Source organism: Pagrus pagrus (genome assembly GCF_965226575.1).
Source record: "Pagrus pagrus genome assembly, chromosome: 16".
Lineage (NCBI taxonomy): Eukaryota > Metazoa > Chordata > Actinopteri > Spariformes > Sparidae > Pagrus > Pagrus pagrus.
In genome coordinates, this window is record NC_140200.1 from 6,558,627 (window position 1) to 6,571,706 (window position 13,080).

General features: G+C 42.5%; 1 protein-coding gene across 1 annotated transcript; it reads left to right on the plus strand.

The window, feature by feature from the left end:
- The first annotated feature begins 1,306 nt into the window (after positions 1–1,306).
- rhov (ras homolog family member V) lies at positions 1,307–4,808 on the plus strand. The gene is made up of 3 exons (XM_084378311.1): positions 1,307–1,665; positions 1,997–2,055; positions 2,969–4,808. The coding sequence occupies exons 1-3, from the start codon at positions 1,461–1,463 to the stop codon at positions 3,413–3,415; spliced, it is 711 nt and encodes a 236-aa protein (XP_084234437.1). The 5' UTR covers positions 1,307–1,460; the 3' UTR covers positions 3,416–4,808.
- The last annotated feature ends 8,272 nt before the right edge of the window (positions 4,809–13,080 follow it).

Genomic DNA, 13,080 nt, shown 5'->3' on the forward strand with positions numbered 1-13,080 from the left:
AATCATGTGATCACTTTGGGTGCAGTGCTCGTCTTCGGCACCGGGGGGCGCAGTTCGTCCAGACTTCACAACAGGTCTGTTATGAAGATGATCACAAACAAACTTCTGTGACAACACGTTTCATTCAGTGTTGTTTTTAGTCCACTGCATGGTTGTAGAAGGCTGTGCATGTCATAGCTTTTGATTTACCTAATTATTTTCTTGATCTGTTGTTTTTTATGCTTTATTAAAGGTGCACTGTGTGGTTTTGGGGAAGAGATTTTTGGTGCCTTCAGAAACTAAATAAACATAAAATTCATAATTCATGAAGACAAGGGATTATCGAAATATGGATATTTGCGTTGCGATATGCGTCAATACAAAAGCTCCTATCTCTTAGAAATTATGACGGAGAAAAAGATGCTCGGGAGCATTTACAGTTATTGTTAAATTCCCAGTACGTTCACTGTTTCAGTGCACTGATGTCATTTTAGATATAGCGTATTGTTAAAGTGTATATCCTGCGTCTGCTATTCATCTTTGTCACAAGTGCTTCATAACCACATTTGAGGAATCAATGCAAAAAATTTGTGAATATCAGCTGATTTTATTGATATCGGTATCAGACTCAAAACTCAGGTATCAGTCGGGCTCCTAAATAAATAAATATAAACAAATTCACATTGGATCATCTTGTCTGTACATTTCCTTTATGCATGTTTTATTCTAAAGGGGCAATATGTAAAAAAAAAATGAAACAAAATTATCAACAATATGTGAAGAAATAGCAGTTTTGACATAATTGTGTTTGTGCATTGTGTTGTATGGATATCTACTGAAGTTAGCACGCTGACCCAGCCCATCCCCGAAACTCCCTGTCCCAACCGCTAGCTGCATGGCTAACAGAGCTAAGTCGCTAAGGGCCGCTACAGTTAGCAGGTTTCACTGGTGGTATGCTGCCCCACGTCCGTTTTGCATTTGAAATAGACCAATTCTAACATATTGCATCTTTAAAAACTCGTCATACATTTTTTGTTAAATGAGTTGTTAGTTTCGCTCCCTCATGTTTGGGGCTTTGTTTATGTTTATTATTGTGCGCGGTACTGAGGCAAAGTTCATGGATGTGAACACCTTTGCGCAATAAGCCTTTTGATTCTGATTTTCTGAAAAATAAAATAAAAAGTGAAATCAAAACTTTAGAAAACAGATTTTTAAGGATTGAAATTAGGCCTTCAGCTGGACTCAGTCTCTCTCTCTCTCCTCTGGGTGGGAGTGTCCATGCAAATCACAACCTGTCTGAGCACCAACTCCCCCTTTAAAGCCTCCCTCCCCACACATGTCCCTCATCAGTCAGAAGCAGGACGAGCCAGCCTGGCGTTATGTGAGCAACTGCCTCCTCAGCTGACTCTCTCGGTATCTACTCTCAGTGCGATCAGACAGGAGGAGAGGCTGCGTTCACGACCTTTAACGCGCGGCTCGACATGCCACCTAACATGGATTACTTTTACCACGAGTCCCGAGTGCCTTCCGCTTGCGGGCTGACCCGGGAGGACGAGCTGGAGCCCGGGGTCATCAGCTGCATGCTGGTCGGGGACGGAGCCGTCGGGAAGACGAGCATGATAGTGAGCTACACCTCCAACGGATACCCGGCCGAGTACCAGCAGACCGGGTTTGACGTCTTCTCAGGTCAGTCATCAGGAGTTTTTATTGTAGAGGACAGAGTGAGAGTAAAAATGGCATTTTTTTGCATGGAGGCTGGTGTGTTTGTCTTGGTTCAGCATGGAGGAAATACATGACTTATGAGCAGCTGTGTGCCACTGCTTACAAGTTAATAAACAATTCAGTTTATAGTTATACAAGTCTGATTATGTTGACTTTAGTGTCATTTGATTGATTTAAACTTGTATACATGTTGTAGGCTGTGTGCATGTATGGGTGTGATTTTCATGTTTGAAATAAATCTATAATAATGTGAACTTGATTGATACTGACCGATGATGTTATTGGTTCCTAACAGGTCAGGTCCAAGTAGAAGGAGCACCGTACAAAGTTCAGCTTCTGGACACTGCTGGACAGGTAAATAACCACTGTTGATTATTTTCCTGATTATTTAATTGGTTGTTTCGTCTATAAAGTGTCAGAAAATGGTGAAAACTGTTGATAAGTGTTTACCGAGGCCCAAGATGACATCCTCAAATGTCTTGTTTTGTCCACAACCCAAAGAGTTTCAGTTTACTGTCGCTGAGCAGTAAAGAAACCAGGAAATACTCCCACTTAAAGGAGCACTATGTAGAATTGGAGGGGAAATTCAAACTCAGAATTTCAATATTTACAATATTAATGAGGTAATAATACAAACTCAGACATTTTTATTTTTTCTATAACTGAATAAACAAGCTGTTCTCAGAGGAAAATAAGGAAGGCTGTTTGAAGGTAGAAAGGTGGCAGGGTCCGCCACATATAAACAAAATGAAACCGTGCAAAATTGTGTTGTCCTTTTAAGGTCAGCTTGTTTATCCAGTCATGAAGACAAAGATAGTTTGTTTATTTAGTTTGTTTAGGCATTAAAACACTTTCTGATTAAAATGTTCTTCCCCAAAACTACATAATGCACCTTTAAGAAGCTTAAACCTGAGAAATTTTGACTTTTTAATTAATCGATTATCAAAAATATTTGGTGATTTACTTAACAAATGACAACTAATCGATTAACTGCTGCAGCCCCAATCTTATGTTCACTGTCTCAAGGAATTATGAAGAAATCAAATCAGATTTTTGTGTCATGATGGATGAACTGTGAAAGTACAAATGCCACATCCTTGCTTCATCCAATATGTGACTCAGTAACAGAGTTTCACCCTGAATGTTAATGGGTGATCATTTCCTAACACCTAAGTGACTCAGTCTGTCTGCTCACTCCTCTGTCACGTCTATACTTTCTTTGATTGACACTAAATTTTGCTTCCTGTCTTTTTTTTGTTCCCTTCAGGAGGAGTTCGATGAATTCAGAGCTCTGTCCTACGCCCACACGGACGTCTTTCTCCTGTGCTTCAGCATGGTCAACCCCGACTCATTTCACAACATCACCAAGAAGTGGGTGTCAGACATCCGGGCCCACAACCCGTCCGCGCCCATCGTGCTCGTCGGGACTCAGTCGGACCTCTTGCTGGACGTGAACGTCCTCATCAACCTGGACCGATCTAACGTCAAGCCCGTCCTGAGCTCCCGCGCTCGGAGCATGGCGGAGAAGATCAGGGCCGCGGACTACATCGAGTGCTCGTCGCTCACGCAAAAGAACTTGAAGGAGGCGTTCGACGCGGCCATCTTCGCCGCCATTAAGAACAAAGCCCGCAAGAGCAAGAAGAGGAGGTTTTCGGACAGGCGCACGAAAGCTTTCTCCAGGTGTAGCTGGAAGAAGTTCTTCTGCTTCATCTGAACTCATGAGACTGTGGACAAGACTCTTTAATTTATTTACTTCAGCTTGAAGTCACAGCTCCCATCTGTGGCAGTTTAGCATCCTTCCCTGTCAAGTGTTTGGCGTATTTTATGCCGGGATGCCAAATGGTGCGAGGGAAAACCAGATATAAGCACAGTGAGCGTTGGGAACTAACATCTGTGGAGACAGCAGAGAGGATTCTGGGACATTCTCAGCCAGCAGACAGATTCAGGACGGCAGTGTTGTTGCTTTATATTCAAATGTGTTACTAAGAAAGAAAAAAAAACATATCTCACATGTAAAACCAACTTATGTGTATGCTTTCATGTGTATGCATCAAAGGGGGCAGTGAACCGAGTGAACTGAGACTTTAAAGGAGGGAGAGCATGTCGAGCTGACTTGATCTTTTCTCGCAGCCGCAGAGAGAAAAAGGACAAGCCGTCATGTAAATGCTGTGAATTTGCATGGTGTGCTCTGCGACCAGCTGCAGCCTTCAATGCAGGCGAGAGACAGAAAGTGTCGGGGCTGCGATCGAGCACATGGGCGTTAGCCACTTCTCTGTTGTGCTCTCGCTGTCTGGCTGCTGCATCCTATTTATATGCGGCAGCTGCAAGTTCAGGTTGCGGCGCGAGGTGCCACATTCTTCTTCCCTCACCTGTGTGCGAAAGCTCCCCTGGCTGGTTTGTCTTGATTATTATCTGGTCTACAGGCAAACCAACTGACAACCTTATCATTCGTGGTATTTACTCATAATTTGTCTTTTACCGAGCAGCGTCCACTGTAGTTTGGGACAACAGGCGTATTTCCCTTCGCCTTAATTCTCAGACTGGAGCAGGAACTTGTTTGACAATAATCCTCTTTAGCAAACCTTTAGCTCTTTGTCCCTCTCGCCCATCAATCTGCATCTGTGAAAGCAAGCACTGCAGGAGTCTTAACTTCCACCCTGCCGATCCTCCCACCACCACCACCTCCAACAGCCCGGCCCTCTTTCATTCACACCTCTTTGTTTATATGCTCAATACACTCCTTATCTCCTCAATAGCCCGGTGTGTACAGAGTTAGAGGACGCTAAACGGCCTCTGCTTGAATGTAAGTGTAAAGTAATACACAGCCTCGTGCCTGTGGTGTCACATTTTCCACTCACTGGATATGTACATGTGAGCATGGCTCTACTATGCTTCTTGTGGAAGTGAGCTTAATGTAAATAGGACTCTGTTTGTTAAAACAGGTTATTTGTCATGTCTGAGTATATGAAATATAAGGTGAGACATGGATTTTAAAGCATTAATGTACTCCATGGAACATTTTGTATCACTGTCACTTATCTCCTCTAACCTGTGTGTCTTTTTTACATGTCAGAGTGATGTGATGCAAATAAATGAAGTGCAAATCATATCGTCTGTGTTACGTATATTTTTAGAAACAACCAGTCACTCACCAAGACTGATAGTAGCGACTGCTTCACACTCGGGAGAAGAGTTTTTAAGAGTGAGCGCTGCTCTCTGCAGGGAAGCCCGAGTAATCCAGCTCCCCACTCCAGGTACTTTTCCTGAACAATCTCTCCGACCAAAGATATGATAAGTAACCTCTGGCCTCCAGCTGTGCTCCAGGTCGACCAATTCTAATGCAATCCACATGACTGCTGATGGGGTTTGGCAGTGCCATGCTGTGACTGATAGCTGTGTCTGATTGTGCCTTCTTCCAAAGGGCTATAGAGACACGGGAGAGTGATTGAATCACACTCACTGATTGAGAATAAACAGTAGGTGTGTGAAGGTTTATCACAACAATGGGGCGCGCACATCATCGCTGACAATTCGTCCGAAAAGGTGTGACGATGAAAGCCGCCTCGGCTTGAGAAAAATACACGGACACAGAGGCTTCTTTGTGCACGTAAACACGGAGTTGGACGTGACAGCTCTGCGCTGCATTTGTTCAGGACGGGGTGGGTGAGTCATAGATGAGCGAGACAATAAAAAACACACACTCACCCCAATACATCAGCAATCTGTTTGCCATTAGTCAGTGCGCCGTCCATCATGATGTCACGTGTCAGGGTTCTGTTTGAACCGGCTGTTTGCGACGGGTTAAAGCAGGACGTCCTTCGTCTCGGACGGATGACCTCGTATGGAGAGGTCACAGAGAGGAGCTGGTGTTTTGTCATCGGACACCCTTGGCACTTGGACCCGTGGTGAACTTTGACTCAGGGATCACCTGGGGCCAGCCATGAGGGTTTGGGAAGCTCGATCCACTGCCGTTCTTAAGAGGGATTTCAAACGTAAATAATGATTTAAAGCTGCTCTAATCGATGTTTTTACATACACAGTGGAGCTTTGTAGCATCTCTCATCTTTTTAATTGCTCTGGTTCGCTCTTACCGCTTCCATCAGCGTTGCTTACAGATGCAACAGGCAGCTGTTTTGGTGAAAAACCTCTAAAAACTCAGTGTGCACGGCTCATCCGGCGTATTCCAAGTATCCAGAGGTCCAGAGATCCCAAATTTATCCGAGAACACTTTATTTACACCCTAGACACACGGTTCAATTGTGCAGCTTGTACTTCAGAGGTGGTGCGTGCTAACACTTTTAGCTTAGCAGCTCCAGTGAAGGCCCCATCTACTTCAGTTGTTCAGGAGAATGCTGCAACACTGTTTTGCTGTGAAGCTCCAGAAATGTTTCGTGGACCACAAAAACTTCACCCGACTTTCCATCGGCATTCGGGTGAGTAGACAATGAGTGAATTTTCAGTTTTGGGTCAACTTATCCTTTAACCCCAAACATCCCCTTTAAGTGTAGACAGGCCTCCTAAAGCCCTGACCTGTTTATAGAGCTCAGGCGGAGTCGAGGGAACCCTTTGAGACGTGACCACTGTTAAACAGAAGCTTTATCCCGTGTTTATCGTTATCCCGTGTGTGTCTGTGTTTTGCAGAAAGGTAAGGGCACTTCAGCTTTGTGTGAGGGCAGGTGAAGGTCAGCGCGGTTATTAACATCTTGAAAGGCAGCAGCCTCCGGGTCAGCTCAGGCTGTGAGACTGCTTTGAGGGTCACACTTAAATGTCACGTCTTATTTATGACTGTTTTCCACTCAAGCTGTTTGTCACAGATGCTTTGTGCAGGCTAAACTACACATGATATATGGCAGATGCATGAGTCACACATGATGCAAAACACAGACACCCGTACGGGTTGTGCAGTCATAATTGAGCAATAATGAAGACAACGTCGGACTGGTTTTTGGTTCCCAGGAGTTCAGCGAACTGTTCCTCCTCCTCTCTCTCTCTTCTCATGGTTAGTCATCTATTTGTTCTCATCTCCACACAGGGCCGGTTCTCCTCCCAGGATCTCCTGCTTGTAGCGATTGTGTCAGGAGTAGTCAACCAGGTCTTCCCCTGGCTCAGGGCCAGTTTCACTCTCGCTGGGTTTCACTGTGTCGCCGCAGATTGGCAAGGAGGCCTGGGAATCAGCAGGTGCACTGACAGGTCCGCCTGGCCGAGGACAAAGCCTATTGGCTCGCTCACTGCTGCGCCTCGGTCACCCAAATTGACAGTTTGAGTAGTTTTTGCTTTGGGGAGAAGTTGGCACGGCTTACAGTGACTGTTTCACACAGATTACTGCGGTGTTGTTTGTTGTGGTTGTCCTTTCTAAATAACTAGCTGCTGTTTTTGTGATTGCCTGGAGTTGTTCAGAATTGAACTTGAAAAGCAGGAAAAAACAAACATAAACATGAATAATGATTCATTTCAACTCAGTGTTTTAATCAACAGATCTGAAAAACACACAAGGTGGCTATAAACTGTTTAACTATTCCCCCATATGTCACATGTAATTCACCTACAGGGTTCATTTCCATAACAAAAGCCAACCTGTCAGTCACGTTAAGTGTGCGAGGCTGTTGATTAAAGAAAAAAAACTGTCAAAACATAAGCTGTCAGTTTCGGTGTCGAGCAAAGCCGGTGAGAATCGTCCCAGTTTACTGGCTGTGACTGTGCCTGCAGGCAGCAACGATTATTTCTGTCCCACAGTCAACAGCTTTAGCTCGCCTCCATGAATCTGCTGTCCTCGTCACCCGTGCAGTTGGGTAATGCACGGGGAGGGTAACGTGCAAACAACCTCCAATACTTTCAGACAAAGTCTCCAGCAGACAATGGATAAGCCTTTGCTCATTGTGCAGGACACTCCAGTGTAATGTCATTTGCAAAACATTATCAGATACGCTTCTTTCTGCTGGATGTTATCAGTTTTTGTTAATCTGCGGTCGTCAAGGGACTTGATGACTTCTGAGTGACCATCAATGACCGTGCATGATCAAAGTCGTGCAGCTTTTGAGATCTGGGAACTGAAAGAGCGCACTTAGCACTCTCTGAACGACGAGGCGTTTAGCACTTCAAACAGGCCGTCTCGGGGCTCATTATGTCGCTGACGACCCAAAGATATCCAGGGCGCTATCAGCGCTCTGCAGCTCAGATGTGAAGTGTTGCATGTTGTGTTGCAAAAGAGGACGGCTGGTGCATAATGTCTGCAGCTCTCACTGAATTCACAATCATATTGTCACACTTGTTTGTTGATTTACTTTATGCTCCCACGTGGATTGGCAGCGGAGGCATATGAAAGTAAATACACATAAAACAAGTCCACGCATGAGCGACGCTTCAATATCGTCTAAAGAAAACAACACAGCACCAAACAGACAGAAGGCTGTGCAGCACCAGTCTGCAGCGTCTGTTATATCAGCATATGTGTTCCTGAAATAATGCAGACACAAGCAACACATGCTGCAGGCTAGTGACAGCTACAAGATGTACTATGTGTACTTTGTACATTTTCATTTCATGGTGAACTTTTCCTTTAAGTGTCCAGTGTCTGATTTAAGGGCTAAAGTGGAAAAACAATATTCATAATTACATTTTCACTCCTGTAAATCCACTTGAAACTTGTTGTGTTTTTGTTTAGTATGAGATGATTAGTAGTATACTTTAGTATGAGTCCATGTTGCGCCTCAATGTTTTCTATGGTAGCCTAGAAGGGACAAACCAAACACTGAGTCTAGAGAGGGCAAGAGTGAGGCGAGGGGGGTGTAGTTGGATACATCTGCAACCTAACTGTTAGATGCCACTAAATCCTACACACTGGACCTTTAAAGTTGTATTTTCTTCTAAAAATGAAAAAAAGTGCTTGTACAGTCAGAATATTTCAGCTGGTTTCATTTGGTACATGTTGCTGCCACAGATTCAAATATACATCCAGCAGAGTCCTTTCTAAAAACACCTCTGTTAATTTAATGTTATTGTTTATTCTGAAACCGTCATGTCCTGCGTATTTTAAGCTTCCTTCTCTGACGGAAAATTCAGATGTAATCTGACGCAGGTCTGAGTGATGGTTTACTCACTAAAGGTGTGACAGTCTTATCTACACACTGTCCTCTCTGCAGGACACACTGCCACAGCCCATTCTCTGGATGATCACCACTCAACGACTGTATTATCCTCCCAGAATAGAGAGTGGGGGAGATCTACGTCAGATCTCAACACCTTTTACTTCTGATTCGACTTTAAAGAGTTGACGTTGTGAGAAGCGCAGAATGCCTTGTTTGAGCGCTGTGTGGAGTGAGACTACCAGGCATCATTATCAAGTGTGAGATACACATTGGCTGTGGATTTAGAAAATACTGCTGAAAACTGTTTGCTTTTGTGACAGACGTCCAAATGTAAGTTTAGACCGGTGGAGGTGCACACCCCTTTTTTAGTCGAATGTAACTAAGTACATTTATATATTTATACTCCATTTCAGAGGGAAACATTGTACTTTTTACTTCACTACATTTATCTGACAGTTTTAGTTACTAGTTACTTTTCATATTAAGATTTTTACACATAAAAATCCTACAGAGGTTATAAAATATGATGTTTTGTTAAAAATTAAGTTATTAATTAATTAATAATAATTAATAATTAATTAAGTTCATCTGAAACAGTTAGTCCATTAATCAACCAGACGATTGACAGAAAATAAATTTAAAAAAAGATTTGCTTCAATCTCCACAAATGCAGATTTACTTCTCCTTTTAATTATTTTAATTATTTTTTATTTTTTTTAACTTTGAGTTGTGGACTGTTGGACAAAACGAACATCCATAATAGTTTAAAATGAGCTCCAACTCAACTACAACAGTAAAATCCACATATGAGTAATAATAATCAGACACGGGACATTTCTCTGCACTGAATACCTGATTACCTGACCTGATACTACATTATGTACGACTAGTTTATGTATTTTTACAGCATGGTATTAGTAGTGCTATCTAAAGTGAGGAATACTACTGCATATGTGGAAAAAGTACTATAAAGACTTTTGTAGCTCCAGAGGAAACTGCGTGTATTCTGATAAAGCGCCCCCATAGATGTCCCTCAATGGCTAGGTTGCATTGTGGGTAATGTAGGCACCAGGTTTTGAAAAGGTAGAAGAATGCATGGAATAAGAAAAAAAGTGATTTCTCTGCTGTTCTGCTGTATTGATTTGTATCCAAGTCCTGTAAACAACCGTAATGTGTTAAACTGGTGGAGTTACCCTTAAACTGCAAAGTATCTGACGACTTCCTCCACCATGAGAGTGATTTCAGCCTGTTCACATGGTCTGTATTTATGTTTTAAATAAAGGAAACAGGAACAGAAAGTAACAATAACAAAAATAAGATGCAGAAGTCTGAGTAAGTTAGAACTGGGTGATATTATATGGTATATTTTAAAATATATTCAGGTTACACTCAGGATGTGCTGACTGATCTTGCTCAGTATTTGCTGTGCTATTGTCCCAAAGAGGTTTATAATGTCATATCAAAGGTATAGGAAGTAAACAAGGTAAAGATCAAGCTGTAATAATGACTTTGGTTTCATGCAGTTTGTCAAGCTGCTTCTTAATCAGCAGCCAAGCCAGAGAAGAGATGGACAGATAAACAGACATGTCCTAACTGTGTCAGGGGTTTCGATTCACAGTTGTGAAAAGTGACAGTTAACCACGTTTAAGAGCCAATACTGAGTGCCATTTGCATACGGTACGAGTGTGACTCGATTGGTTGTGAGCCTGTGAACTGGGTGTGTCCCACGTCTGGGAATCAAGGGGGTGAGGTGTTCTCACAGTGGCACTGGGGGAGTAAGGAAAGGAGGGAGGCAGGGGTTGTTGTGACATCCACACAACACATGTGGTGGCAGTGAAGCAAGCGGGGGCATGATGCAGGTCGACGCAACCCACGTACCCTCCTCTGCGTGTGTCGATATGCACACCATAATATACACACGCACACGGTTTAATGATGCGTGACCAGAGGAATACTGCAGTACAAGAGGAGAAGAAAGTACATGAGTACACACTCATAGGGCAGGCAGACACTGATGACTGTTGGCCAACACATGATGTAGTCTCACGGGTAAATGACAATAGATATTGTGCGTTTCAGTCAGAGCGATAAGGTGTGTCTGGACTTGTTGAGCCGAGAGTGGCTGGCTGCTCTCCGCTTACTCAGAGCGCAGTAAATCGGCTTACTCAGCCTGTTTGTGTCACCATCAAACAAGTGTGTCCTCATATAGAGGAGGGGAAAAAAAAAAACAGGTTTAAATTCATAAGAATCAGTAGATGTAAACACCACCAGTGATTCAATCAGACGTATGATTGGACGGGATGTGGTCAGTTAAGAGTGGCTTGTTTCACATTGAATTTGTAGTTTGCATTCAAACCTTTATTTTTATTATTTTGTTTGGGTTGTAGAGGTGGGAAGGGCTCACATCCTTAAATTAAAGGAACTGTTCCACTTTTTGGGAAATGCACTCATTCACTTTCAATTTCTTCCTGAGAATTAGATAAGAAGATCAATGCAGCGAGGTGAGTCAAAGATGTCACGATACCAGTGAATTAAACTGTTTTCTGCTATCTCACCGGTTGCATCTCTGATTTCACGATTAAAGGATAAGTTCATCCAAAAAGGAAAATTCATTCATCATCTGCTCACCTCCATGCAGATGAAAAGTATTTTAGTCCACAAAACATTTCTGGAGCGTCACAGCAAAACAGCGTTGAAGCGTTCTCCTGAACAACTGAAGTAGATGGGGACTTGTTTTAAAATGGTTCAAAAACAACTGGGATAAAAACGTCTCCGCACAGCTCGTCGAGCTTGTGCACTCACTTCAGACAGGGTGCGTGCGACAAAAATGTCATTTTTGGGTGAACTTATCCTTTAATTAATGACCATAGTGAACATTTGGGACAGTCGACCCCACTTCTCACAGTGTGTCAGGATTTCTTTTTATCCTCTTCTACCTCAGTCGTACCGCCAGTGGTGGAAAGAGTACTGAAAATATGTACTCAAGTACAAGTACAGTTACATTACTAAAATATTATTAAATTACAAGTATAACTACTGGTATTACAATAATACTTAAGGGAAAGTACGACGTATTCTTATCAAATGCTACTCAGAACATTAGTTACCTTTTAACCGTTTAATGTTTAATGCATTATCAATGGTCACCTCTCTAAAAAAGGTTTAGATACTAATTCAACTTGTACTCAAATTGTGTATCCGTATATTTTTATTGACAGATCTGGTCTGCTACGGTAAAGGTCCAGTAACTGTTTTTGTTTTTGTTTTGTTTTGTGCATTAGAGATGTAGATTGAGACAGGGCCTGTTAAAGTTATTTCAGTGGTGTTAGAAGGCGAAACAAGACATGCAGAGCCGTACAGGTGCTGGTGGATCTTGTTACCTTTTGACAAAGTCAGGCAAGCTCCAAGTTTCTGGTTTTTGTGCTAAGCTAAGCTAAGCAGCTACTGGTTTTGGAGGTTAGAGTGGTATCAATCGCCTCATCTAACTCTCAGTAAGAAGGCGAAGGAGTGTATTTCCCAAAATGACTTAAATTTCACAATGTAAAGTACTCCATCACATGTCCTGCATTCAAAATCTCCCTCAGTGAAGTGTACTATCAGCAAAATCTACTTAAAGTACTTCACAAAAGTAAAGGTACATCATTATGCAGAATATCAATGCAGTGAATGTGCAGACTTTTATTGTACTCGGTTGAGGTCGAGTTGATTTCAACTACAAAATAAGTGTTCAATTTTCAAAAACATGCATCAAAAGGCGTTTTCTATCTGTATCTGTAGGTTTTCTCAAACCTAAAAGCCATGTTTTACAGTTTAGTTTATTTCAAACTGTTTTGACAGGTTGTTCAAATGTCTGTTTTTCCCCCCAAAGATGCTAAAAAAACATGATACGTGTTGAAAACAGTGTGCTAGCATTAAGAAGACACTGTTTGAGGAGCCTCACACACAGCACACATTCACAGCTCTACAGAACATGATGTACATGCTGTGACATTAGGCAAACAGCGCTAATTTATTCCATGTCAACACAACTGCAGTTACGTAAATGGCTGTTTACCTCAGGACAACAAGAGGGAGCTTCAGCTGTAGATCAACACTGTCACAGAATCAGACCCAAACACAACAACATGGTTTTATAACTTGTTTTTTTGTGCTTTTTTGGAAATATGCTTTTGAGGAGTCCTCCGGTTTGTGAAAGTGTTCCTCCGAGTCTTTTGGGAAAGAGCAGATGTGTCACGGATTCATGACGCAACAGAAACTTGCTGCGGGGCTTCCTCGGAGTTTGAATAATGAGACA

What these genes read in the sequence shown, in the direction of transcription:
- rhov (XM_084378311.1), top strand. Translation starts at nt 1,461, where the DNA reads ATGCCACCTAACATGGATTACTTTTACCACGAGTCCCGAGTGCCTTCC. An exon ending in CGGGTTTGACGTCTTCTCAG is followed by an intron (nt 1,666 to 1,996) that starts GTCAGTCATCAG and finishes GGTTCCTAACAG; the next exon opens with GTCAGGTCCAAGTAGAAGGA. An exon ending in TTCTGGACACTGCTGGACAG is followed by an intron (nt 2,056 to 2,968) that starts GTAAATAACCAC and finishes TGTTCCCTTCAG; the next exon opens with GAGGAGTTCGATGAATTCAG.